Genomic DNA, 27,963 nt, shown 5'->3' on the forward strand with positions numbered 1-27,963 from the left:
GCCTCAAGCTACATCACTTATGGTCTTTATCAAAGTTCTAACAGACCACTCTGTAAGTCAGCTGTCTTAGAAAGACCACTAATGAGCATTTTCAGAGAAAGTATCTCCAACTCAAAATCTGAAGCAGCAAAAAAGAAGTAGCTGTTTATCTCCTAAATTAACGTAACATATCCTTAATTACACTATTAGAATTCTGGCTTCCAAGCAAAGCACAACACAAAATCCATCTCTTCCAACAGTCCAGAATTTTGGTTCCCCACATAAATGGTGGAGAGAAGATAGGGATCTGAACACATGCAACAGAAGATTACTAAAAAGATAACACCCAACCAGTTCATCCAAACCTTTACCTCAGGTTCCATGTTAAGAGGGCTTCCTTTCTCTTGGCAGATTCAAGAGCTGCCAGGTCCAGCTGTGCAGAGTTGCCAGCACTGCAGAGTTGCCCATGGTAGGAAACCTGCTTCACTTGACTGACTGCAGACTCAGTGCAAGCAAGCTACTAACCACCTGATTCTATTCCACCTAGCAGCACCTACCTGAAATAGAGGAAGTTCAGTACATTTCCACATCAAGCAGCTGTGAAAAAGGAATGCTGAACTAGAAATATTCCTGAGTGCTCAACACCAGTCTCTCTTTACCACAGAGAATAATATCTTTTATACAGAGTAACTGTTCCATCCTAAAAGCAATTGATTTTTTTACCTCTGAAAGGCTGTACTTACTAGACTACCTTTGTCCTTCAAGTAACATACAATACCTGCTTTTCTCTCATCTTGTAATAACTTCCACTGTTATCCATTAACAACTTCATCTAGAGAAGAATAAGAACAGGCCTGTAGCATCACAAGTTAGGCCTTAAAGATTTCTGGAGTTATGTTCCACCCACATTTTTCTGCTGTATCTCCCTCTGAATTGATTTGCATGCAATAGCAACCTCTTCCATACCTACATTCCCATCATCCGCTGTCTCTGGATTCATAAGAAACATCATTATCCTTAGGAAAACAATGCAATGCATCCAAATTTTGGGTCCTGCTTGGATTACTATTAAAGTAGACCCCATCCTCTTTATGTAACAGAGAAGCTGTGTACCACTTCCTTCCTTGCCTGTAGCTTAAGAATCTTTTATCATTATTCAATTCAACTTTTATACACCCTCAGTTTATCCTAATATTTTCTGATAATTAGATACTATCTCCTTCTGTTATCCTCTCTCCTACTCCCACATAGTTATTCATGTTTTGCTTGTTCTTAAATCTTTCCAGGTTGATTATTCTTTCACATTAATAAGAAGCATCTTTATCAACTTTCTTCATGTGCTCATAATGTCAGCACCTTAAACTGCATCATCCCTTACCTGCAACAGCCAATTCTTCACTTAAAGAACTACCTCAAACCTCTTTAAAAGACACAACAGTGGAATTAACACCAAAGGATGATAATTTAACACAGACTACAGGTGTCGAACAATGCACAGGATTTCACTTGATACTCTTTATCATGTTAAAAATTAGCTCTCCATGAATAAAAAAAATCTCAAAATTCAGCACATGTACTCAAAATTTAAATGATGTTACTTGAACAGTATCAGTGTTCTCCCTCTACAGACAGAAGGAAGATAAACATAATCTCTTCCACAGCATATTTTTCAACTACAAGAACACTGCCAGAAATACCAAAACCCAGGTTAACAAGTTAAAAATTTCAAGTAATTTCAGAAGATATGCATCCAACAAGCACTAATTGGAAACTACATCTACACAACAAGACTCTTCCACAAGTAGAATACCACAAGAACCAACTGTCCAGCTCTTCCATGTGTGTTTGCCTAGAAGGCATGGAACTACGTGTTCCTTTGGCATGCCAAAACCCTTCACTTGGTGCTTCTGTCGCAAAGGAACCTGTTAAATATTTCATAAGGGACTTGTCAGATTTGAATATCCTGTCTCTTTTCCCTTACTCATTTTTATCAGCAGAAAAGAATATTTGAGCTTTTACAGTAACAAAATTTGTTTGAAATAGCCATTTGCAGGTCAAAGATTTAATACCAGACTACTAAATCAGATGATGTGGTCTGAACAACTGCACTGTGCCATCAGAGTTCCCTAACGAAAACTGTCATGGCTCCAGGGGATGTCAGGGATGTCCCATTGTACCCTCTGTCCACAGTAGTCAAAGGAGGTCATATTCTCTCAGAATAGCTCACGCACCTCAAAATCCCTCCACGTTTGACTTCCCCTTCTCTACTAACCTGACTCATGGGAAAGGAATATATTCCCTTAGTAACAACATGACTCTTGCAATTGTCAAAGGGCATTTTTATGGATCATACGTTTTATAGCATTTAAGATGTGTTTTGCTTTTCATTTGTACCCTTTTGCCAGGATATTCCAACTCAGCACCAAATAACCTTCAAAGAGAGCCACCAGGAAGCTGATATTTTTGGGTTAGAATTTATCTCAAGAGAGACACGGCCAAAAGTGGTCATGAGCAAAGCCAAACTCTCTAACATGGTAGGCTACAACTGAAAAAGCACCACAGCAAGAACAAGTTATTTTAACATGGGAGGCCTCTGTCAAAAGCTGCAGAAAGGTGAGGCAATGGCTCTGTGAAGTACAAACGCAAGAGCTAGCAAAAGAAGATTTCATTATGCAAAACACTTAACTGTGATATGAAATTTTACATATACTAAATATCTTTCCCCCCCTATAACCACATTCTATACTACTTACCAACGCTTGATAGCTATTGCAAAGCAGTATGCAGTTAGCAAGTTTCAATTATACCATAAAATTTAGCATAAAAAAGGATGCTTTTCTACAGTCTTCAAAAATTTCTGTATGCTAGCCCAAATACTATCCATTTTATTTTTAAAAGCTGTATCAGTGCCTCTAAAATAGATAGTTGATAATGTAAACTATTACAAAGATGTGTTTAAACAGTTTCTGTAGCCCTCACTTTAAAAATAATGAGACCAAACAACAGGAACAAAGTGATTCAAGCAGGCTTGATAGCAACTCCCTTCATCTAGGGGAACACAGCAGCTTGGCATAGTTTCCTTGGTCCACTGACCAGAGAAATGCAGAAACTATAACTAAGTCTTAGCACACTTCATATCACATGTCAGTTTTTAAATCAGTTTTTTTCTGTTTCTAATAACAACAAGAATTGCTATAAATTTCAGGTAGTATCTTAATTGGTTGTGAAACACTATTCTGTAAGCATGTGTATAAGATTTAATACATGTTTAGGCTAATCTCAATTATCTGTAATGTTTTCATGTAAATCTAAAAATTAATCAACTAATCGTTTAATAGTATACTTCACTGAACAATTCACTGTGCAGCAGTGGTCAGTAAAATCCCACTCTAAAATCTACAATGCTTTAAATGAAGGTTAAAGACATTCTAGACATTCTCAGTTCTATAATCACTTAATTTTCTAAATTTCTTTTTCTACTTGCCAGCTTGACAGTATTTCAAAAGAGGTTATCTCTAGTCAGATGAAACATCAGAATTGTCTACACTGGGTTTAATTTGCAGAATCTGTAATTCCCAGAAAGTTATGAGCATGCTATCAAGATGACAGTACAGTTGCTGGTTTCATAGCTGTCTTTTATCTGTATTATCCATTTGAAAGGAATTCCCAAGCATCAGATAACTGAGTTACTCCATAGCTTATTGACCTTCTCCTTCCAAGAAACAGACTACTGGATATGAATCAGTGTTATTAAAATTCGCATTATAAAATTATTAAACCTGTGTTATTTAAATCATAACACTTAGTTCTACTAAAAAGATGAATTGAATGCAAAATAAGTCTACAAGTAAAATAAAAATTATGGTGATACTCATCATAAAATAGTTTTACTGCTGGATTGCCAAAGATTTTTTGGCCTAGACTCTCAGAAGGGATATATATTAACAAAAACAAACAAACAAACAAGAAAACCCACCCCCAAAAACCCTAAGCCCCAATAACTTGAAGATTTCCTCAGGACGAAAAACTTTCACAGCCTATCCTCAGTTGTCACTCATGCAACTATACATACATAAAAATCCACAAGCAACTTTGATCTTCTTTAGTGTACATAATATGCATCTTATTTAATTTAGATACTGGTATTTTGGAATGCACCATTCCAGTGGCAAAACACCAAGACAGTTTAATTTCCAAAGCCTCAGCACCAGGGGAACAGATTAAACTCTTTCCACTACTCCATTCAGGTCGTTCATTCTCCACAAAGCATCTGACTTTTGAACAAAATCAGAAAAAACATACTATATTCCATGAAAGAATTAATAACCATCTTTAGCACAAAATCTAGGTCAGTTCTAATTATACCTTACTGTAATGGAAGTTTCAGCTACTCCCTGCAAATACTTTTAAATATCTCAAAAGAAACATATAAAGAAACAAGAGTTGGAATGAAAGTGCACAGAAATACTGATCCCAGAGACTTTAATGTGGTTGCCGGGCTTTGTGTGTAAATATGTATGTATATGCAGGTGTAAAAAAACCCTCAGGTATGAAGAACATGAGCAGAACAATGATGACACCTTTAGTACTCCAGCTAGGCAGTTCTAAGCAGTCAAGAGATATTTGTCATTGATGTATGCCATTATGTATGCTTTCCCATCACTTTGCTTGAAGATGAACAAATAAGTACACTAGCAGAAATTTCAACACCTCTTTACTTCTGCTGATTTTATCTAGGACCCTTTATAAACACATCCCTGAAATTTCCCAGTATTTTCCCTTGAGAGTTCAATTTCTTCCAAAAACGCGAGTAACTTCTGTGACTGAGTACTTTCAGCTATTCCTTCTCAAATTGTGATACATTGTCTTCTGGTGAAGAATAATTGCATGCTCAAAAAAATAATCTATGTTGGTGAGGTTTCTCGAACACTTTCCAATTTCAAAACCAGGATGGCCTCCATATCCAACCAAGTATTTGGTACTTCTACTAGTTTTTCTACTTGACAAACAGTTGGACGTGTGTCTGGGAAAAGGCCATAACACCGAAGACAAACTGGTGGTGTGCAGGTGTCTGGAAAAGGGGGAAGCAGCATCTATCAACTCTGATGATGGAACTTCTACTTGTTGACCTCCACTCTGTCCACCAGAAGTCCTGGCGCTCTTCTTCCCATGTCAGATCTAAACACTGTTAACTCTTAGATCGCACTATTTCTGTAGTCATTGATGACAATCATTGGTTTTCCTTTAAAATAGATGGTCTAGGTTGTTCCTATGGAATTTCTGTCCAGGTCACCAGATTATTTGCATCAGGAACACATCAGCTCTTTGTCATATGCATCATCTCAGCTACAGCTTGCAGATATGTGCTATATTTATTCAAGTTATAATCTACTTAATGGTGCTTTTGACTACTCTCTATTACTCAGTGGTTCAGACCATCACAATAAGCTGATAAAATTTGGTTTTATGATAACATTTCACATATTCACCCTCAAAAACCCAGTATTTCCTCCTAAGCTGGCAGTCCAACACTTGCAAAACTCAAGATTAGCACTAAGACATCTGGCAATAGATTCCCCCCACTTAGTAACTATATTCACACAGCAGAGACTGTTTTTATTTCTTTCCTTTCTCAAATCTTCCAATAGGAAACACAAGTCCTCACTTATTTCAAGCCTCCTCATACAGAAGTAGTAATATGGTATAGCTGGCATTATGAATCTTACTAAGTTTGTTGTGATAGTCACCAGGCTTTAAAATGAGGGAGTTATTAATATTCACAGTAATACAAGCATATACTGTAATCTCCAGAAAAGTAGTTTGCTCTTGTTCAAATATATTCTGTGGAATTGTTTAATTCATAGAATCAATTTCTAGCTAGATGTTGCTGAGCACTGCAATGATACACTGTGAAGCTGGGCCTTGCTTCATTCTTTTTTAACTCTCCAGCTATCACTTTGCAGTCCAGAACACAGCAAAAAAACCTAAGTCACCATACTCCATTGTTTAGAAACAAAAGATTGCAGAGTCCAAAGTTATAAGGGAATGGCATGGAAGGAAGGCTGCCTCCAATCCTGCACTCCACCCTTCTCCAGCTTAAAAGGATCCTCCTACAAGTAAATGGGCACATCTACTGTTTAATCTGCTCGAAAGCAGAGATCTTCAGCAGGGTTTATCAACTGACAGTGAAAGCGTTATTATTATAACTAAAGAAAACCAATATTCACCATATTCTTGAAGATAGGTCATCCAAACTCACAGTTAAATTTCTAAGGACTTCTAAGATCATGATTAAATACCAGTATCAAAGGAGAGCTCACCAGAAGTGGAAAGGATTGGTCCTCATTAAGACTCTATTTTGCTGTTTCTATTAAAACCATGCTTTAATGCAACTTTAAAGAATCCTATGCCCATATAGTTCCCTTTTAGTTTGCATTCTTTTTGAAAATTTGAGTAATTAGTCAAAAAAATTATAGTGACAGTAATCAATACACATCAACAGGCATCATTCAAGTTATTGCTTAAATAACCATTCTAAGCCAACATAGAACTTCCACAGTTGTATTAAATTTTGAAAATACTAATCAAAGAGAAAGTTTGGTATTCATCAGTGCAGTTACTGTTGGTATATACTCTGCTAAACAAATTTTAAAAATTGATTTTTTTGTGCACATGTAGATATGCATGTGCCTACATATGTGCATGTATTTATACACACACACACACGCTCAAGAGCGTTACTCGCTCTTCCTTAACCTGGAGCAAGTGGTGAAAAGCTCTAAAGGCAGCTCAGATAAATTAACAAGTACGTGCACTTCATTAATAATAATGATGAAGAAACTTCTGGTTTAGCCTCAAATACACTAGAATAAGTTGGTACCTTAAATTTTAACATTAAATATTATCAAAGTAAGTCAACCACAGTAGAACTACAATGACCAATACCTTAGGAAAAAAACAAATACATACATACCTTCACTACAAAAGGGTCTTTTGATACCAGAGAAATTCACCGTCTCATGCAGCGTTTTCTCTTCTTGACAGTATTCACAGTATGTAACTATGCAGTGCAGTTTCTTATAATCATCAGAACATGCTCTGCTGCAGAACTGATACACTTTGTTCTAAATGCAAAGTTGCAAAGCATCATGAATAGGGTTAATGGATAAAATCTTAAGATCTGGATAGTGCAACTTTAAATAATAGTTGCCATTAAGACACAACTTGCAAAGTAAACAGAAGTGTGAACACACAATGACTTCTAATGCTAAAAATTAACAAATTCCAATTACGCTAATAGTGAGTGCTACAAATACTCTTTATTTCACGTGAAAATACTGAACGGAAGATATGCCAATCAGTCTTAGCATACCCTCCTCAGATACTTCTCTCAGTTCATAGAGAAGTGCAAAAACTGAAGATGAAAGCAGATTTCAGACTTACAGATGACCTGAGAAATTACATTTTTCTTTAAATTCCACAGATACTATATATGAACAAAGACTTCCGCTTTTATCCATACTGAAGTTAAATGATATTCTACAGAACTAGGCAGATTTCAACTGAACTTTTTAAGCTTCAATACCTTATAAAATATCTATCTAGAAAAACTGTACTGGAGCTCAAAGTCTAAACTTTTTAACACTTCATCATTGTCATAATAATACCAAAAAAACCCTTACCTCCCATTCCAGTACTTCTGGCTTTGAACAAAAAGAACTTTTGCAATAATTACATTTCAACTGAATATCACTGGGAGAGACAAACTGACCATTTGTTGAAGACTGCACACTGAGAGTCTGAAAAACATAAATATATATACACACATCACTAAAAAAGAAAGTTACTTCTGAAATGGTGGGTTTTCTTAATTAAGCTTATAGTGTTCAAGAATTTGAGAGTTAATAAATAAACTCAGGAGCATTATGGCAAAAGCATAGCAGGTTAGTCTTTTACCTTAATTCCTTTTCTGTTGTCATCTTAGGTCTTCCAATTTTGAATCTCTACCTTTGCTTCCATCATAATTACTTTAACTCATGTTTCTTTACCTTACCTTTCTAATATCTATTATTTAAGGGTAAATAAATTTTTATAAAAATGAAAAAAGTCTCCACAAACTGAACAGCCGTTAATCACAAAACACATCTTTTCAGATAAATACACTTCACAGCTTGCATTATTTTGGTCACAGAAGCTCAGATAAAGATCCAAAACAAAATATTTCCAAATCCAAACATCACCAAGGCAGATTATCAACACCTTACTTAAGCATACCAATTGAAAACACAAATATTAAAGTAAAAGGCTTTCAAGTGAGAAACCACACATCTACTTAGATTAAGAGAAAACCACTTAACAGTCCTAACTAGCCTCAATCACCACGGCAAGAAGATGCAATTATTAAATTTTTATACAGTTATTCAAACAATCCAGGCTTTTAAGATTGAGAAAAATACTACAGATTCCATGTACAGGTATGAGAATTTAATTCTGTAACTGAGTAATTTCTTTAATGCATTTCTGAAGCAATTAGTAGATAAGAGAACTCGAATATACAGTACCAGTATCTTCCAAGTAGGTCTTATGTGCATACGGAACAGTCTTTTTGCACATTCCCTGATCAAGCAAGAACTACTGGTGTATTACACATGCCATGTTCAAGACAAAAAATCTGAATCAGTAGCAATCACAGACAGTTGAAGAATCCAGAGGAAACATTTCTTACATCTGTCTTCACAAGAAACTTTCCCACACCATTTGCTACAAGACAAATATATTTAAAGGCAAGTTCTCTTCAGACAGATTTGTTACTACCTCTCCACCCTGTAACAGTGAAAATTCAAAACATTTCTGCTACAGGATACTTTTCTTCAGACTCTCATGTTAGTAAGGGTTTACCTACACTAAAAAATAAAGAAAAAATTGCCATGAGACTTATTACTGATATAAACCCTGACATAGGTGGCACTGCTGTGTGCTAGCTAGCAGTACCAACAATATCATTTTATGCAGATGCATTAATTCTGTGTCAGGAGTTTGCAGACATGAAGTCGTCATGCACATTTCCTAATCACAGGCAGGACCTGAGAACCAAATGCCATACAGAAGAAAAGATGACACCTTTATCCCAATGGCCCACTGGCCCTCCACAACTTCAAGAGAGATGCACACACACAGTATTGCCATACTTTTCCCATTATATCCAGCAAATGACCCTGCGGTTGAGTGAAGTTTGCTACACTTTGGCTGCTCTAAATAAGGTGCTGAAGACTTGCACTAACATGGGAGCCACAAAGGTCCAACTTGCGCCCTTCTGCATTTGCAGGTTTCTTCACAGAGCAAACACCATGCTCAACACAGGCTGCCATATCGGTCATGTAAGCACCATGGAAACCCTAGGAGCTCTAGTTGAAAACTAAAAGCAAGTGTACCCACCACCTCCAGTTCAGGAATGAAGGAAATGTAAAGAACTAGCAGACGTGGTAACTTGTACAGAAACACTGAAGACAGAGGGAGGAATGAAGATGAAATCATGCTTATAATTAAGGACTGCTTCTATATAATATTTTAATGAGTCAAGATGACATACTATACAGTATTTTCATCATCTTGCCTTGCTTTTAACTTACAAGATATTTACAGTATCTTTAGAAATTATTTGGGAGTATTATTACACGCAGAGAATAACACAGCAAAAAAGATCATAAATTCATTAAAAGCTTTCCCAGGTCACCCTGAACAGCAAGGTTTTATCTATGTTGTGCTTGAACAAAGATATCTTTGAAGTCATGTAGATACATTCACTCTTTTGAGAGCCCATCCTGAACAATGAGAGCATGGGAAGTGCCAAGCAAAGCAAAAAATCATTGTAAAGCCCTTTTCAGCCTTAAACGCAACCAACTCAAACCGCTTTAAGTTGCCAAATTACTAATGAACAGTAGGCAGGCACAGCCCAGGACTCTTCTGAGAAGACCACCATAGCAGCACAGCTTCTGGCCTGCCCCTGCCACCACAGCATACATGGCAGAAGGGTTATCCTTGCTCACAGCAACAGAAAATCAAATTGTGGAAACATTTCTATACCTAAGCGTACATGTGGAAGAGTTAGTAGGCTGCCAGACTCTGGTTAGTTTTTTTCCTAGTTGAGAAAAAAAAAGAAGTCTTTGAAAGAATCAAGTTGTTCTTAATGTGAATGAGAGAAGCAAACACGTATGAGGAATCTTCTACATACAATTATCCACCAGGACTGTTCCACGTGCAAAATCAAGGGCATGAAATGAAACACGGAAGGAACTAAACACTCTCCTCATGCTCATGCACATACAGACCTTCCAGCCTGAGCATGGAAGCCTCAATTATTGTTATTATGATCAAACTTAGAAAAGTATTTTTGTGTGTGTGCACATGCACATGCGAGTCCAAGAAAGAGAGATGTAAAGTATATAATGAAGAACATTTCTAGACAACCATCACAATGCTGAAAGAGAACAATTAGCTAGAAACAAAGGTTATTTGTAAGATAAAATTGTAATCAACCCTAAAGTACTGTGAACAAATTGTGAATTTAAGTATTCCAAACCATTTGTAAACTAAAAGGACTAAAATTTTTGCAGAAGGGAAGAGACACAGCCCTGCAATAGCAACTATTCTATTCTGGGAAGGATAACCCTTGAAGAAAAAAATGTCTAGGAAAAAAAGGCACAATAAGAAAAAGGGATGAATACAATCACAGCAAATTAAAACAAGAGTTATCTCCACTAGTAAACGGTGACAAATATGGAACCCTATAGCAAATTGGACATTTTTTTAACTTAGGTTTAATGCCTTGCCTGTCTCTTAGGTATAGAAGAAGCCTCAAGGGAACACGTTCAGTCCAATGCTCACATTGTGGTATATACCATCCTTTCCACCTAAACACTACGTGAACAGAACAGAGAAGCTGTTCTCATACATTAAACTCTTACCTAATGGTGAATACATTTTATTCTTCTACACGAATATACAAAAACTATCAAAAGCTAAAACCCGACAGCACTGTCTGAGCAAACCAACTGTAACCAAGTGACCACCTACCTGTTCTTGGTCTTTACTGAGAAGTCACAGACTGTATGGCTGCTCTAATTAAATTAATACAATATTGAAGGGAGAGATCTACATGCAGCACTGAAACTGCAACAGAAGCATCAGCAAGGTCTCAGGAAGACCAGAAACCCACAACCAGCATTAACTGATCTGGTAGTTATATTCAATAATGTCGTTTAATGCTGACTTATATGCAAATCCAAAAAACTTTAGGCTGTATTTGGCATTCACTCGTTTTATTTGTTCCAAGAGCTCTTGAGGCCTGTACCAGGGTGAATTTATGCTGATACTTTTGGTCTGTGTTTGGTCCTGCCACCTGTGAAAGCTTTGCTCTTTCCTTGCCAAGTCATGGGAAAACAAGCACTGATAAACGGGAAAGTTGTCCTTGAAGAGAGCTTCTTGTATAAACTGTTTTAATTGGTATTCTGTGACTGGTTATTTGTCCTCCAAGGTCGCTTGAAGGAGAGATTGAGGAGGAGGATGAGGAAGGCTCGCCCCCAGACTCAATTAAGAAAGACCCCCAAAACATACTGCGCGTGCGTGAGGGGATTTCCGAAGTTCTCACGCGTGCGCAGAAGAGATGCACTTACATAACCGGGAGGTGGGACTGAGGGCCTCGGGCTGGGCAGTGCTGGCCACACCTGGGAGGTTGTGGCCACTCAATTAATTGTATAAAAAGCAGATAGTGCTTTCTTGAGAGAGCTAACTTCACACCAAGGACAACGTCGCCTTTTGGCGGGGACGCCTGCCAGTTTGTGAACTTACTGACTCTCCAAGGATGCAGCTTCTGCTATGGGTAATTATAGGCATGCTAGGTCGGTAAGATAACTTTATGGGCAACAGCTGGGTAACTGGGGAGGTCGTGCTGGGGGCTTATTTCTCTCCTCCTTTCTCCTTTTTGGGTTTGTTCGTTTTGTTGGCCACCTCTTGGTAATAAATATTGGTTTTTGTTAAGCTTTTAACGGTGTCTTGGTTTTAAATTTCAGTATGTTTCGAACCCCTCTCTAATACAAGGCCATAATTAATTGTAAGATCATGTACAATAAAACAGATGCTAAACGAGTTTTCAAGAAGTCTTACAGATCTGTCATGACATATTAACAATCTGCAGCTATTCTGTTTATCAGTTCCACTGACAGACATCTACCAAATTGGTTAGGATGGAAACACAGAACATGGCTACATGATGGATATCCTGGATAGGATATATTAAGGAAGCAATTAAAACACTGATTTGCTGTCCAGTTGACAGAAAACAGAAAAGTTCAATGGCAAATGGGAAAATCGTGTGGGAGTGTAACTGTTCAACGACACATGAGGAGGCAATTATCAATCATACAGAGCAGATTTGGGAAAACTGTTTTCACAGACAAAAATTGAAACATTTTCTTTACAAATATTCTTTGATCACCTAGAGATGAATCAGTACAACACATTTCCCATATGCTTTAACCTTAAGTCATATTGAAAATATGACATTTTCAATAAGTATTGCAGCATCTTCCAATGTGCCTATCACTGGCCTTGCAGTTTCTGGACAAAACTTGACCAGGTAGTTTCATCCATCAACAAAATGGCTTAGGCTCTAACCTTTTATTTCAGAGACAGTCACTCTATCCAATGACAGACCTTTACTAGTACTATATTCAATATGAGAATTCTGTTACCACATTTAGTATAAAAGAGACTAAATTTGTTGATCTTCAATGTAAACTAGCAAGGCTCACCTCCGTGAAGAGGCTGAGGTGATAAAAATAAGTAGTGATATTGCTTTGTGTTTTCTTATGATATGAAGGAGAAATTGGTTGTTATTATCTGATTTTATACGTTTAAGACAGCAGCCAGTGTTACCATTATGAAACAGTATTTTAATCAAAGAAATTGTTATGAGCCAGAATTATCTGCTATGTTAATTATAACTCATAAGCACGTATATACAAGCAAATTAGTTTAATATGTAACTACTTAACACAGACATAGGCACACAAATATTTAGGGAGGAAAAGGTTTAACACAATAGCTAACCTGAAATTTAGCTACACAACTGGAACTGCAAAAGTTGTACAGTTTTCCATCAGGCATTGTGGCTTGATATTGAGGTAAAGAGTTTCGTTTACAAAAGTGGCAAATAATTTCCATACCTAAAAGAAAAACGTAGTTTACAAACAAAATAAACACAAAATAGTAATGAAAAAAAAAGAAGTATTACCCTTTCCACTATTTAATGTAAAAAGCTACGACTTGTCTGTTTTCCAGTCAGCTTCTAGAAGTCACACAAAACTAAAGATCAGCATTAAAATATGAAAGTGCACCTCCTTCCATAAAATTCACTAGAGCATTTTCAACTTCAGGTTGAGATCTATGACTGCTTTGCATATTGAAGAATATGTGTTTTGAGTTATCTACCAGTTCCTTTCACCTGGATTAAAAACTTTACCTAGACAATATCAATATGCATGATAACTACTTCCTTCCTTCTCCATCTCTTGGTTGAGGAAAAAAAAATGGGGTGGGGTTAGATCAGATACAAGAGAATACAAATTCATGAGCACAAAAACTACACTATTATTCTGTGACACATCAGAGCACATTATGTATCAGATTTTTTCACAGGAGGCCTTAAGAGAGTTGAAAAATTGTTTTCAACACCAAGAAAAAAGGTTGGTGGGGAAAATGACCCCCATGGGTCCATTTGCTAGTGTTCAACAAAGGTGGTCTTTTTCTCTTTTGTTTTTAAAGAAGTTAAAAAACCCTATGAAGTCACATCTGCATAGACTAAGTGTAAAATAAAACCAACCACCCCCAGTCTTCAAACTTAAAAAAAAAGTCTACTCTTAGCAGTGATGAAAATCCACCATCCTTTTCACTTACTTTGTGATTTTGCATATTTTGATTTGTGTGTGTTCATGCATACAGTTGAGCAGTATGGCTCCATATATCCATTAGGTCCTATGCACTGAGTCATGTCAAAAAACCTGCACTGTGCTCTGCAGCCAGTACAAGATGTTAATTTGCCACATTTCTAAAACACAAAACAAAGTAAAACAATGCATTAGTTAAAACTACGCTTGGCTTTTGACTTTAAATTATGGTCTTAAAAAAGAAAAAACAAACACAGAAAACTTATTTCTGCAACCTACTCTTCCATCAAACCCTTCCTATAATCAACCACCTCTCATAATCACCCTCCTAAGAGCATTCGGTACTATGGTTGGGTCTCTTACTCCTAGGGAAAAGCCAGCTAAAACTATTCTATGTAAAGACAAAACACACATACACACACACCCCCTTCAAAAAAATCAAACCAGCCAAAATATCCCAACTCACTCCAAATCCCACCATCTGTGAACTGTGGTAAGAGTATACAGCAAGTCGTGCTGAGTTGGAGAGTCTGAAAGAACTCTGTTCCTCTCTCCTTTCTGATAGGACAATGGTTGTTAGGAAAGAAACAGGAATCTGGCATGGCAAATACGATTCACAGAATGGGTAAGGTTAGAAGTGACCTTTGGTCCAACCTCCCTGCTCAAGCAGGGTCTTCCTAAGGCACATTGCACAGGATTGCCTCATGATGGTTCATGAATATTTCCAGTGAGGGAGACTCCACACCCTCTCTGGGCAATCTGTTCCATTGCATGGTCACCCGCATAGTAAAGAAGTTATGAAGAATAAATAATGGTCCTAAACTTTGGAAAGAAAGTATTTGTACTCTCCAGTCCTCCAGGCAGGAGGAACACACTGCAGAGTTTCTATGTTCCTTACTGAAGTCAATGAGGAACTGTGATCTAGTAACAGACTCCATTTTGACATCCCTCAACACAGCAGTCAGTCCATCAAGTTTTCCACAGGATGGAACAAATGTTCTATAAAAAGCACAGAAAAGCTGCACCAAGCAGAAATACTAATGATGCAGTCAACATACAAAATCAATAGTTCTGATGTGCTACATGTATTACATGTCAGTGGTAGGCAAGCATCTCAAGCACCATAAATCAAGTTTCAGAAAAAAATATCTAGACACCTTCCCTGCCCATACAAATAGTATGGGCAGTTTTTGATAGTGATCACAGAAAATTCCTCATTTCAATAGTGATGAGTCTCCTATCAGACAGGCTGTTTTCTTAATGAGCACTAGAAAAGACCCTATCATAACTTAGGCACTTTAGATTTCCTGCCTTCTGTCGAGAAATTCTGGCATTACCTCTTCTTCTTTCCCTATTCTCAAGGACTGAAGGGGGAAGGAAAGGCAAAGCACGTTTCACAGGTGCTTCACTTTGATCAGATAAGAGAAGCTTCAGAGGATATCTTTGCTCTTCCTATCTTTAACTACCTATGTTTGAGAACTAGCTAAATCCAGTCTTACAGACTGCCAGTTCTATAACATGTCATCTTCCCTATACTAAGAGTATGCAGACAAAAACATACAAATACACATGCCTGTACCACAAACTGGATGTAGCACCTAGCAGAGACCAGCAAAATTTCCACAAGCTGCTTTGGTGAAACCTTCGCTGTGGGTTTCCTCCAAAATAGGGTATCAAGCTCCTGCCTAGAGCAGAGTATAAAATACAACTCCATGATCCTTCCTACCTATCTTATTTTTTTCTGTGTACCTTTAAACATGTTACCCAGCACCTAATTATCTTCCTAATGAGCCAAAATATTGACGAAATTCACGCTAAGTACCAAAACCAAAATGCAGCAATTATACTGTTCTATGAGTCAGAGATAGTCTGACAATATACATTCATCTCCTCTGACAGGCTAATAGACAAAGAAGGGCATCAAGAAAACTCCACGCAGTATTACCAGTAACAATACAGGAGGCTACATTCATAAAGGACTTGACTTCTTGGAACATGCCTAATGGACAACCACTATAAAAAAAAAAAATATGCTTGCACAAACATCCTTGGTATCTCTAGAATAACCTCAAATGTAAATCTAGAAGCACTGAAGCAAACATGCTGCCAAATAACTTACAGAGAGCATTTAGCAATATAATCAGAAAATAATGCACAGGTAAATGAAACTTGCACAAGTTCCATGTCTGAAAGAAAAATCAAACAGAGGCCATGGTGACTTCAAGAAACAGCAAGATAAAGTACAAGTTTAGTAAATTAATTTACACTAAGTAGGTCAGAGCATAACTGGAAAAAAATCATTGTGTCAACAAACTACACATTTTGACTAAAATTCCTTGAAAGCTGAAATACCTTTTGCTAACCAGCATCTCAATTAATGATGCGCACAAAGAACAGTGCAAGAGCATGTCAATCACTTCTAAATTTCATACATCCTCAAAATTTGGTTTTTTACCGATTTTTACTGATTTCGCCCTAGCTTTTTCAGACTTAAAGCAACAAGAAAAATCTTTATTAATAGCTAGTAATAATCTAGCAAATGCAGATCTAATTTATCAAGATTAATAAGAACACAAATTTCAAAAAAAACCTGTTAAGGATGCAGAAGATCCTATCAGCGGGTAGAAACAAAATCATAATAGCAAATCTCTCATTTTATTCTTGTAATAGCAACTAAGAAGAGTGTTCAAGCATTCCTGCATTACAGAAGTTTAAACATGCTGTTACACAAGTGAAGAAGATAGGACACTGGTGGAAAAAGAAAATTAGAAAGCCTAAAACCTCTTGAAATTTATTGCTCCTAAAATGTCGTAATCATCATCTCCTTCAAGCTGAACATTTTTCTTGCATTTTTAATTACTCTTTTTCGCAATTCCTAAACTTGCAAGCTTGAATATTAAAACCATTCTAAAGACAAAGAGTACAACGCTATTATTAAAAAAAGATTAAAGCATACTTGAAAGTATTCAATCAGTATTACACAGGTATCTCAAACATTTATGCTTTTTAATAGTCTAACTCAAAGACTTCCTCCTGTCCCATGCTTTTGAATAGCCCTATCACAAACCAAGACTTTTGTCCTCTTATGAAATTTCCAGATGAGACTCTCTCTTCTCAAGGTTCTCAGGTAACTTATATTTTTACTCTCATATTCATCACTTGTTCTCTTTCATCTCTAAGAATCTACAGTATTAATTCCTTTCAGTAGAAAAAGCAACATTTGAGAATCCTTTCCATAAAAGGACCCTTCTAGCTGGTATAAACAAATAGAAGATTCCCTAAACCAAAGAAAACTATAGTAATACATAGAGTCAAAGAATGTCCTTATGAGGTAAGGATTTTTGGCCTGAAAACAAGATAACTCAGGAGGATAATGACAGAACCAAAAATGGTATGATGTAGGGCACTATGGATCAACTGTTCAGTGTCTTTTCTAATATTAACAACTATAAGAAATCACATGAATATCAACAGAAGTTTCAAAACAAACAACAGAAGGCAGCTCTTTGTGTAACAAATAGCAGGTCAGCAGAACCTCTTACCAGAGAGAGTCATGGATGGAAAAACTGTTTGTATGTGTTCACAAGGAGACTGGACAAGCAGTAATTAAAGAGATTCACCAAAAATAGCATACAGGAACATTGCATAAAGTTCAAGAGATTCCCTGACCTCTAGAGAGTCAGAAGCTGAGAATGCTCAGGGGAAAACATCCTAAGTACCTGCCCTATTCTTACTCTTCCCTGCATGCCCACTTACACATCACAGGAGTCTCAGTCCCTGACTGGCACCAGAACACCTTTCTCATATTCTTACTACAGTACATTTTTAATTTAGTATTTTAACCATCCTCAAGGAAAAGTGGGTGTTCAGAAAAGAAATCAAGAAAAACGTAATGCTGTTTCAATGTTGTTGATTTCACATGGCAGGAGACAAAAAGAACTTCACTGGTAGAGAGGAAAAACAAAATCTTCATTATTGATTAATTAAAGAGGGATCCAAAACTGCAAAACTATCAGACTATTTTAAAAAATCTCTGCTTCCTTTTTTGTTTCAGGAGTACAAAGTAACAGGATTAAATAGACTGAAGGGGACCTCCTAGATGTCAAGTGCAACCTCTTGCTCAAGGCAGGATCAGAGGTGGTTGCTCGGGACCTTGTCCAGTCAAATCTGAGTATCTCCAAGGACGAGCATTCCAAAACACCTCAGGAGGATTTCACAACCCTTACAGAAAAAGCTTTTACTCTATCTAAAGAAGTTTCCCCTTGTTTTCAAGTTGTGTCTCTTGCTTCTCTTTCTTCTGCTCTGCAGCTCTAAGAAGAGTTCAACTTTGTCGTCTTCTATCTACTTCCATCGGATAACTAATCCCCCTTTACGCTTCCAAGGCTGAACAAACAGGCTCTCCCAAGGCTGTCTTCCTATGTCACGTGCTCCAGCTGTCTAAACATCTTGGGAGGTCTCCACTGAACTTGCATCAGTATGCCAATGCCCTTCATCCCGCGGAATCCAAAATTGGCCATGGTACTCCAGACGCAGTCTCAAAAACACAGAAGGATGGGAGTCATGGGTCAAGAAAATCACTGCCCTTGTCCTGTTGGCTACACTTTTGCTGATAAAGCAGTAAGTTGCCCACATGGGCTGTGGAGTCTCCATCCTTGGAGATACTCAAAAGGATGTGGTCCTGGACAACCTGCTCCAGGTGACTCTGTTTGACCGGCAGGGTTGAGAAGATGACTTCAAGCATTGTGTGATACAATCCAGAACACAGTTGGCTATCTTTGCTGCAACCCTGTTCAACTTCACCAGGACACTTATGTCTTTTTCTCTAAAGGTGCTTTCTTGGCAGTTATCTTCCATTTCAGATGAAGTACTGGCTTTATCTTATGCTTAAACTGGTATTTCAACAGTAAGCAAAAATAACTATAAACAAAACCTGCAGTCAAGCTAGCTTCAGCTTCAAGTGTCCTTCAAAGATGGAATTAACTCAGAACCAAGCCACAAGAGAGAGTATCAAGCATTTTCCTTCTGGGTACCACTTGTGGTAAATTCACATCTACAGCATCCTATGAAAACATATACACGTTTGAGGACTGTAATTTTAAGTAAAATTTAAGTAAAAACACCACCAAATTGGTGCAGAAAATTGTATCCATTACTAATTACAAATAAATTAAGTCAAGCCAGAGGCAAAATTTCTAAACAATAATGGCCAGTGCTCTTTGAGGGGAACCTTGATGCACAGTAGTCTGACTACATCTGTCCCTCAGTACTCTACCTATATTCTGCCTTGAGATGACCTAATTTTTGCTAGATTTGATTGCATGTTTGACCTCTTCCAAAGCACAGTCCATAGTAGATGCAGAAGTCTGAATATTCTCCTCTTATTATATTTTATTCTAAACTCACTCATTGTTTTATGACTTATTGTATACCCTCTTAGAAGTTTAATTCTAGAAATAAGGTCTATTTCATGAAAGGTATCTCATGATAGATAAGACACATTATAAAACAATGTGATATGAAAACTCTTGCAAGTCACGAGATCTAGATACATTTCAAATATTCATTCCATCCACTAGGACAGTGTCAAACTCAAATGGACAACTACAAAAGTGGCTATCAAGATGCAAGACAAGACATACCAGATGGATGGGATATATTCCAGAATTAAAAGAATTGTTTCAACAGAAATCCAAATTCCTTGAAATAAAGTTCACTTAGAGGGTTTTTGAGGAATTTATATTCTTGCCATTATAACCAACTAAAATTTTAGGAATCTTGATCTTCCATTACATCTTACTGAAAGGAGCATGTAAGTTGTTGCATACATCCTACTAAGAAAAAAGATCAAACTCCAAAATAAATGTCAGATAGTCCAATAAATGGAAGTAAGGAGGAGTTTCACGAAAACAGAAGCAAATAAACAGTAGAAGAAAAGGCAGAACAGGATAGTTTCTAGAAGGATATGATCTGCATCAGAGATGCAAGAAACTTGGAGTCATAGATACCAAGAGGTCTCAAAAAAAATCCCCACATGACTAAGCAGGAAGAAAGGGGAAATAATTATTCCATGGTTGATAAAGATTTTGTCTTTTAACCATGGCAGAGGGTAAAAAGCATCTAACTATCTCCATTTGTAAAAGTGTACATAGTATTAGACAACAGTATTATCAGAGATTACTTAATACCAAACTAAGTATTACCTGAAGCAAACAAAAGTGGTTTACTGTATGAGGAAGAGATTCCTCAGCCAGTTTGTACTGGCTGAAACCACAGAATTTCTCTTTAAGAGTGACCACAAACGAGGGGGGGGGGAGGAATCGAAGTCCATATTTCTAATATTTCAATGTAAAGGGGCTGTTCGACTCTCATAATTACTGACTTTGTCAGAGTATTTACTCTTGAAACAGACACTTGGAAATGAGAGTTGCTAAAACAGTAACAACAGCAAGAAGCAGTCAATTTTGTAGTTAATTGTACTATGAAAATAAAAGGAGGACAGGAAGGACAGTTCTGTTTTAGTAGCAAAAAAGCAAAGAAAAAGAACAGACACTGCATGGGACAAGACAAAGTTGAAAACCCTAGATGCTTCCATTAAAGTACTAAGTGACAAGATATTCTATCACTGCATTTGGCAGTATTTAAACCAGTAGATAACAATACACTGTATGAGACTAAGAACAAACTCTACATAAGCAATGAACTGTATGCTGCAGAAACGATACGCACATTGTTGTATACAATGAAGGCTCTTAAACCCCTGCACAGAAATAAAACAGATAAAACGAGTTTTAAGAGAGTTTCACAAAAGCAGTTGCTTGGCAAGGAGCAGAATAAGGAAGCACAACTGCCTAGGGTGGGGTTTTTTTATTGCTTGTAAGTGAATAGCTTCAAGGGATGGCATAGCCTGGTTAGTCTCAAAGCACATTTAATAGCAAGTGTTCATGTAATCAAGGAAGTCAATCAAATGTACTTTCAGTCAGTATGGAAGAAAAATTTTTACTAGATAAAAAGATACTGCAAGCAGCCTTTCCAACTAGTAAAACACTCGTTTGGCTTGCATTCATCCAGTACTCACTTCAGTCCAGAGCTATTAAAAAACCTATGAATAAATAGCTAGAGCTCCTTCCCCCCCTTTTTGACAGTAGATTAAGACCATCACTTCCAAAAAGCACCCAAAGAAAGCAAATCCCAGATAATATTCTAACAAGAATTCTAGTTACGGAAACAAAGTAGAAAAAGCAAAGAAACACCTAAAACTAGCAATGAAGGTATTACATGCTTTCACGGTAGAATCAAGAGCACTGTGGACTGATCAGGCCAGGAAGCAAAGTATATTTTAAAGTGACAGACTCAGCTTTAGCTTAGTTGAACAGCTGAAATTTGAAAGGTATGGTTGGTTGCACAAACTGAGTCACAGAATTGCACTTGTTCCCTAGAACAAGGCTGTCAAGTGTGTATCCAAATCCAGTAAATCACAACACAACATGGAAACTTCCTTGAAAAGGAAGTTGACTAATTTTGGAGAGACAAAACAGAAACACTGAAACAACCTGGGTACTTGTGGTTAATATGTACTTATGGCAGGCATATTTGAGGTCAGTTCTAATTTGTTGCATAGATACTAATTTTCAAATGAATCACTACAGGAATTTTTTAAATGGTTACATTTTCCTTTTAATGATATGGAATGCCTACGCAAAGAAATAAAATACTTCAGCATTTGCACAATTACATGGGCAATTTTAGTCACCTCCTTTTCAGATGTAATCTCATTCTCTTCAAGTGTTTTTTTGGGTTTTTTTGTTGGTTGGTTGGGGTTTTGTTTTTGTTTAGTGTCATTCTTCAAGTTCCTCTTGCCCCTCTGCATGTAAAGAGTTTTAACCTCAGTGCAACAGCTAAAGTTTACAACCTAGTAGTAGTTGTCATCTTCAGGTTTAAAAAAAATATAACCACTTCCAAAAAGAGTTCTGTTGTGACATTTTATTCAAGTTGTTACAGTTACTTAACTTTTCAAGGAATGATTTTATCATTGTTTTCTCTTTTTTAAAAAAGTTTGACTTGCATTTCACTGTCTTCACAAACGGCTGTTGTCATCGAGAAACTAATATGCTCTTGCATATAACTACAGTGAGCATTTATTAGGTTATGCTTATTAATTTTTTTATTCTGACAGAGATTATTTATATTTCATAACTTTTTTATATGAAAGACACCTAAGCTCAGTAATCACTTTGAGTTTTAGGAAAGAAAGAACAGCCATCACCTCTCAGAAAAGCAAAACACACGATACAATATTAAAGATTATGTGTGTCTCAGTTTTAAAGCAAGTTCTGAAACTGGTACATAGGAAGCTAAGTGCATCCATCAACTCCAAAGGAGTTTTAACTCCAAAGTTAAGACACTTTAGAAAAAAACCTGTTCTCCGTCCCAGGAATAACACTGCTTCTTCCTCCCACCAATAGTATAAGGCAGAGGAAAGAAACCCTTTGCAGCAAATGTGTTACTTGCTGTAATCCAACTACTTGTCATTCTGAGAGCCACAGTAATTTTTATTACCCATAATTTCAAATTTTTCATTCCAAGAAGAAAAAAATGTCCATGATAAATTATTGAAAATTAATTGTTCAAATCAGTGTAATATTTATTAAAAAAAAAATCGGGATTAAGTAGATAGATAGGTACAATGAGTTTTCATTTATTACTACTACAAAGATATTGCAATATTGATAGGTGTATGACATTTACAATATAAACTGCTTAATACAAAGCCCATACCAGTATGACCTATTTATTTTACAACTCTTTTTGTAAGAAAACATTTGCTAAAACTGTTAAGTGACAGACAATAATTACTTGTACAACACAACGCTGTAATCAAATGATAACACCAACTTTTTCTATATTGATTTCATTAAGTTTATTTCAGTATGCAATGACTCTCCCAAACTCTCTCCTTCACCAGTTCTTCTTTAAAAGCGGAAGAAAATATTGTTACAGTTGAACAAAACAACCTACAATTTACTAATTGTGGCCCAATGGGTTGTCAGTGACATTTTCTGAAGTCGAAATTTCTTTTCTAAAAACAGAATTCCTTGAACACATTCAATTCAAAAAACCTTAATGCAAATAAAAGATCAAATCGAAATAAATCCTGCTAGACAACTAAATATTCCCAAATAATTGTGTCCTTACTTTGGACACCTACAGCATACACTAAAACTCCTAATTTTTGAGCAACATAGAATGCTTTGGGTTGGAAGGGGACCTTGAAGATCATCTGGTTCCAACACCCCTGTCATGGACAGGGACACTTTTCACTAGACCATGTTGCTCAGAGCCCATCCAACCTAGCCTTGAACACCTGTGCCAGTGCCTCACCTCCACCATAGTAAAGAATTTTTTCCCAATATCTAATCTAACCTACTCTCAGTTTAAACCCATTACCCTTTGTACTGTCACTGCATGCTCTTGCAAATAGCCTTGCTCTATAGGGAAGGGCTACAGATGTCATTTATCTGGACTTCTGTAAAGCTGCTGACATGGTCCCCCACAACATCCTTCTCTCTAAATTGGCGAGTGATGGATTCTATGGGTGGACTGTTAAGTGGATTAGGAATTGGTTGGACAGTCACAGTCAATGGCTCAGAGTCCCACTGGACATCAGTGAAGAGTGGTGTCCTCGGGGATCCGTACTGGGACCAGTGTTATTTCATATCTTCATTAATGACATAGACAAAGGGATTGAGTGCACCCTCACCAAGTCTGCAGATGACACCAAGCTGAGTGGTCCAGTTGACAAACTTGAAGGACAGGACACCATCCAGAGGGACCTGGACAAGCTCAAGAAGTGGGCCATGGGAATCTCATCAGGTTTAACAAAACCAAGTACAAGGTGCTGCACCTGGGTATGGGCAACTCCCAGCATCAATACAGGCTGGAGGATGAACAGATCGAGAGCAGCCCTGGGGAGAAGGACTTGGGGGTGCTGGTGGATAAGAGGCTGGACATGAGCCAGCAGTGTGCACTTGCAGCCCAGAAAGCCAATTGTATCCTGGGCTGCATCAAAAGCAGCATGGCCAGCAGGTCAAGGGAGGGAATTCTGCCCCTCTTCTCCACTCTGATGAGACCCCACCCAGAGTTGTGTTTAGCTCTGGGGTCTCCAGCACAGGAAATACATCAACTTGTTGTAGTAACCAAAGAGGAGGGCCAACAAGTTGATCAGAGGGTTGAAGCACCTCTCCTACAAGGCTGAGAGAATTGTGATTGTTCAGCCTGGAAAAGAGAAGGCTTCGAGGTGATCTAATTGTGGCCTTCCAGTACCTGAAGGGAACTTACAGGAAAGATGGGGTACTCCATCATAAAAAGCCACTAGGTTGGTCAGCCAGGATTTTCCCTTAAGAGTTTCTCTTTATATCAAAAATACTCCAAACCCTTAACACTCCAGAAATATCTGAAACCTACCAGTTAAGAATTACACTTAATCACCATTCCAAACTAGATGCACATGAGCACTCAAATAAAGCTTCTCACAGCCTATTACACTTGCACAGTACCAAATATTTCAACAAAGGAATTAAGAACCTCCTTGTATAAAATCTGCTTGTCAGAATACACCAAAATAAAGTGTCTTGATTTTAAAGGTTCTCCTAAGGATCCTCACAATAATGCACAATACTCAACACTACTTGTGAAGGTTCCTGGTACTGCAAACTGCTCCTCCTCCCCAAATCAAACCAGAACATACAACTTGCTACCCATATCCTTCTCATTCTCTAATACATATCTAAACAGAAATTACAACAATATCTGAACAAATAGAGTACATTCCATTTTTAAGAGTTAAGTATAAATTTATCATTCATCCTCTCAAAATTCCATGTTCACTTCATATTCCACGTGCAGTGTATGTTATATTGGTTGTGTGGGAATGTCTCAAGTTCAAAGTTAATCTCAGGCCTTTTTGTTTCTTCAAGATACAGTATTCAATATTTCTTCAAGTCTTTCCATGGCTTCTGGGCATGGCTATGTTTTTAGTATCTTGGAAACCTATCCTGTCCCTTTTGGCATAGCTGTGACAAAAGAATAACGCTTATGTTATGTTTCCAGTTACACCATTTCCAGATTTGCTCTTTATGCATAGCATATACACAAGAACAGCCATCCCCAAAAGCATCAGAACTGAATGTCCAATGAGAAAATACAAATACACGAGGCAACATTAAAGAACCTTACAATATTCAGCACTGTGATGCCTCTTCTTCTCTTGGATCACTGGTTTCTTAAAAATGGAAAGAGATGAAGAAAGAACCCCATGCAATGTGCAGCACTGGGGCCACTCACATATTCAGGTTTGATTTTCAAAATCAGAAACAGAAATTTCTTGCAAGTAAAACAGTACTGTGATATTTGAGAACACTACCCCTATAAACTCAGAGCAGAACATACCAAGCAAAAGAACCCAAACAAAAAAACCCTAGAATACCCCAATGGCATATCCTCCCCAGAAATGTTTAATATTTCAGAGCTATCCTATTATACTGTAAATGCTGTGGTTAACATTTAAACCTTCCAGCCAGCATTAGCAAGATGCTTCAGAGCTAAGCTGGCTCTGTAATATGTAAAAGACATCAGCATCACTTGTCTTGATTTGGAATTATTTTTAACCACAACAATTATTACTATCTTAACAATCTAAAGAATAAATTAAAAACAAACCAAGTAAAGAAAATGAAGGTAGAAAATTTAACACATGGAAAGATGAGAGTAACAATATTTTTTTAATCCTATGCTGTACAGTGGAGATTAGACAGTATAAGTACAGAGCCAAAGTGTAACCAGTTAGAGCCTTCTTGCAGCAATGTCCAACCTGTATGCTCTGCATATTTTTGAATGTTTCAACTGCATACAAGTGAGCTTTTATATCTAAAAAAAGAACTTAAGGACCAGTAAGCCTCTGTGTTTTGCTTGCCATTAGAAAGAAATAAAAGTTATTAACAGAAACTTTAATTTCAATTATATTTTCATTAATAACAATCAGGTATTGCTATTACAGCAACATTAAAAAAAGCCAGTAGTAAAAGTTCCATTGCAGCTACTTTGCCCTCATTGGTGTTAATTTCATTTTTGGAAGTCTTTGTTACTTATGTTTTCTCATGAGAAACTTATGTTATTAGTAGCAGGATAAACTTAAGAAGTATTAATGTTTATTTAATTATAATTTATAGATAAAGAAGTAATTACCTGCTTGTATTCACCAACGCAGTTCTGACAGCAGAATCTTTTTTGCTGACCATCAATAGTAAGAATATTGTTTCCAGCTCCTTTACTGGGCAAATACTCCCCACAGTGCTCACAGCAATTCATTATTAAACCATTTGCCATCCTGTATCTATTGAAGCAATGGTCACTGCACAGCTTATGAGTCATATTTTTAAAGCTAACTTCATGACGAATCTAAAAAATAAAAATAAAAATTATTCTATCACCACACAAGCACAAAGTTGCCTGAAACTAGTAGACTAGCCAGAAGTCTTACATTCTAGTACAATAACTAAAACCAAATTATACTAGCTCACTATTTAAGAACAGAGATGCTTGAAATGACCATGAAATCTAGAAATAGGAATGGGTGCCTCTGTTGTCTCCAAAGTTCTATGGAAAAAATCTTGGACCCATCTGCTCTTTAGCCTATAAGGAAAGACCACGGGGAAGGATGTAGTCATTGCATATCACAGCAGGTCAATTTATGCACTTTTATAAAATGGTCAATTTGCAGGCTAACAACACAGCATATGAAGACTGGCCAGACACATATGCTGTGTAAAGCAGTAGTCTAAACTATCGTGGGCTAGGTAACGGCATCAAGAGTAAATAAACACGTTCACAAGAATTCGAAAAGTACACACATTCTACAGATTTCTACAACCATCTGCATTATCTTTCAAAAGATATAGTAAAAGAAGCAGGTAATACAGTAAAATCTTGACTTTTTTCCAACAGCAATTCTTCTACTGGGAGATCTGGGTTATAATTACAAGATTCCATGCCTAGTAGAACAGATTATTAGCAAAAGGCACTTCAAGTTTCTGAAACAAAAATCAAATATTAACCTCTTGGAATTCTTTCTTCTCTCAGTTGCTCTTCATGAATATTAAGCCTGCATATCTTAATATCTCATAGCATACGAAAATACTGAAAATAAGGAAATTTAAAATCTTCAGTTCTCTTATTTCAGAATATAAGCGAATATGTCATTATTGAGAAAGATAAGAGGAAAAAAACAGTCAATCAGACCTCAGTTAGTTTACCACAGATAGTGCATCTTGATTTATTCAAAGCTCCTTTTGAGGGATTCTGTTTATCTTCATAGAAGGATAAACATGATGTACTGCAAAACTCCTGAAAAGACTCACTTGAATCTACTTGAGCAACTATGGTACCTTTCATTGTTGTTATATCTCTGAAAGACAAAAAAAAGAATTCATGGTTTATGTATAAATACATACCTATATTTAAACAAGAACACTTCATATGTTATAAGATTCATTCTTCCTTTCAGTGCTTACATTTCAGAAGTTTATTTAGCGTACAGTTGTTAGTGACAGGATGAACACTAAGTTTAACAATATTTTTACACTACTCTAAGTACTGCAAGTATGTCTTTACTGTGCAAAACCCTATTTTATTTTCTTTGGATTTGGGTTATTTTTTCCCCATTAAATTATTCTAGAACTAAGAACATTAATGCACCATTAGGTGCAGTTGTGTCTAACTGAATTTTATACAAAAAAATTAACATCAAATTTGACCAAGCCATTTTCTAACTTCACGTAAAAGTTACATACTTAAGTTTCATATGAAAAACTCAGATTCATAGTAAAAAAAATAAGAAATGGTCTTTACTTCTATATAGCTCCACCATTTCCAGTATTAATCTCAGGATAAGATGAGAAGGAGAGAGAGAGTTGTTTTCTCATTTCTGAAGCTTATAAATACAACCAAAAAGCTTAAAACTCTACCACAAACTTGTCCTAAAGTTTTA

The 27,963-nt window shown here is 36.8% G+C and overlaps 1 protein-coding gene across 13 annotated transcripts in view; it reads right to left on the reverse strand.

Annotated features, from left to right (window-relative positions):
• ZMYM2 (zinc finger MYM-type containing 2) overlaps positions 1-27,963 on the reverse strand; it is an 85,121-nt gene that overhangs the window by 27,227 nt on the left and 29,931 nt on the right. For 12 of the 13 annotated variants that reach the window (XM_032678029.1, XM_032678036.1, XM_032678035.1 and 9 more), the window contains 6 exons: positions 27,216-27,381; positions 26,163-26,375; positions 13,933-14,083; positions 13,087-13,202; positions 7,662-7,778; positions 6,953-7,103 (listed from right to left, as the gene is read on the reverse strand). In XM_032678029.1, the coding sequence (XP_032533920.1) occupies positions 6,953-7,103; positions 7,662-7,778; positions 13,087-13,202; positions 13,933-14,083; positions 26,163-26,375; positions 27,216-27,381 (914 nt within the window). The remainder of the gene's footprint in view (positions 1-6,952; positions 7,104-7,661; positions 7,779-13,086; positions 13,203-13,932; positions 14,084-26,162; positions 26,376-27,215; positions 27,382-27,963) is intronic. The other variant, XM_032678039.1, reaches the window with a different exon arrangement.

Source organism: Chiroxiphia lanceolata, chromosome 2, assembly GCF_009829145.1.
Source record: "Chiroxiphia lanceolata isolate bChiLan1 chromosome 2, bChiLan1.pri, whole genome shotgun sequence".
Lineage (NCBI taxonomy): Eukaryota > Metazoa > Chordata > Aves > Passeriformes > Pipridae > Chiroxiphia > Chiroxiphia lanceolata.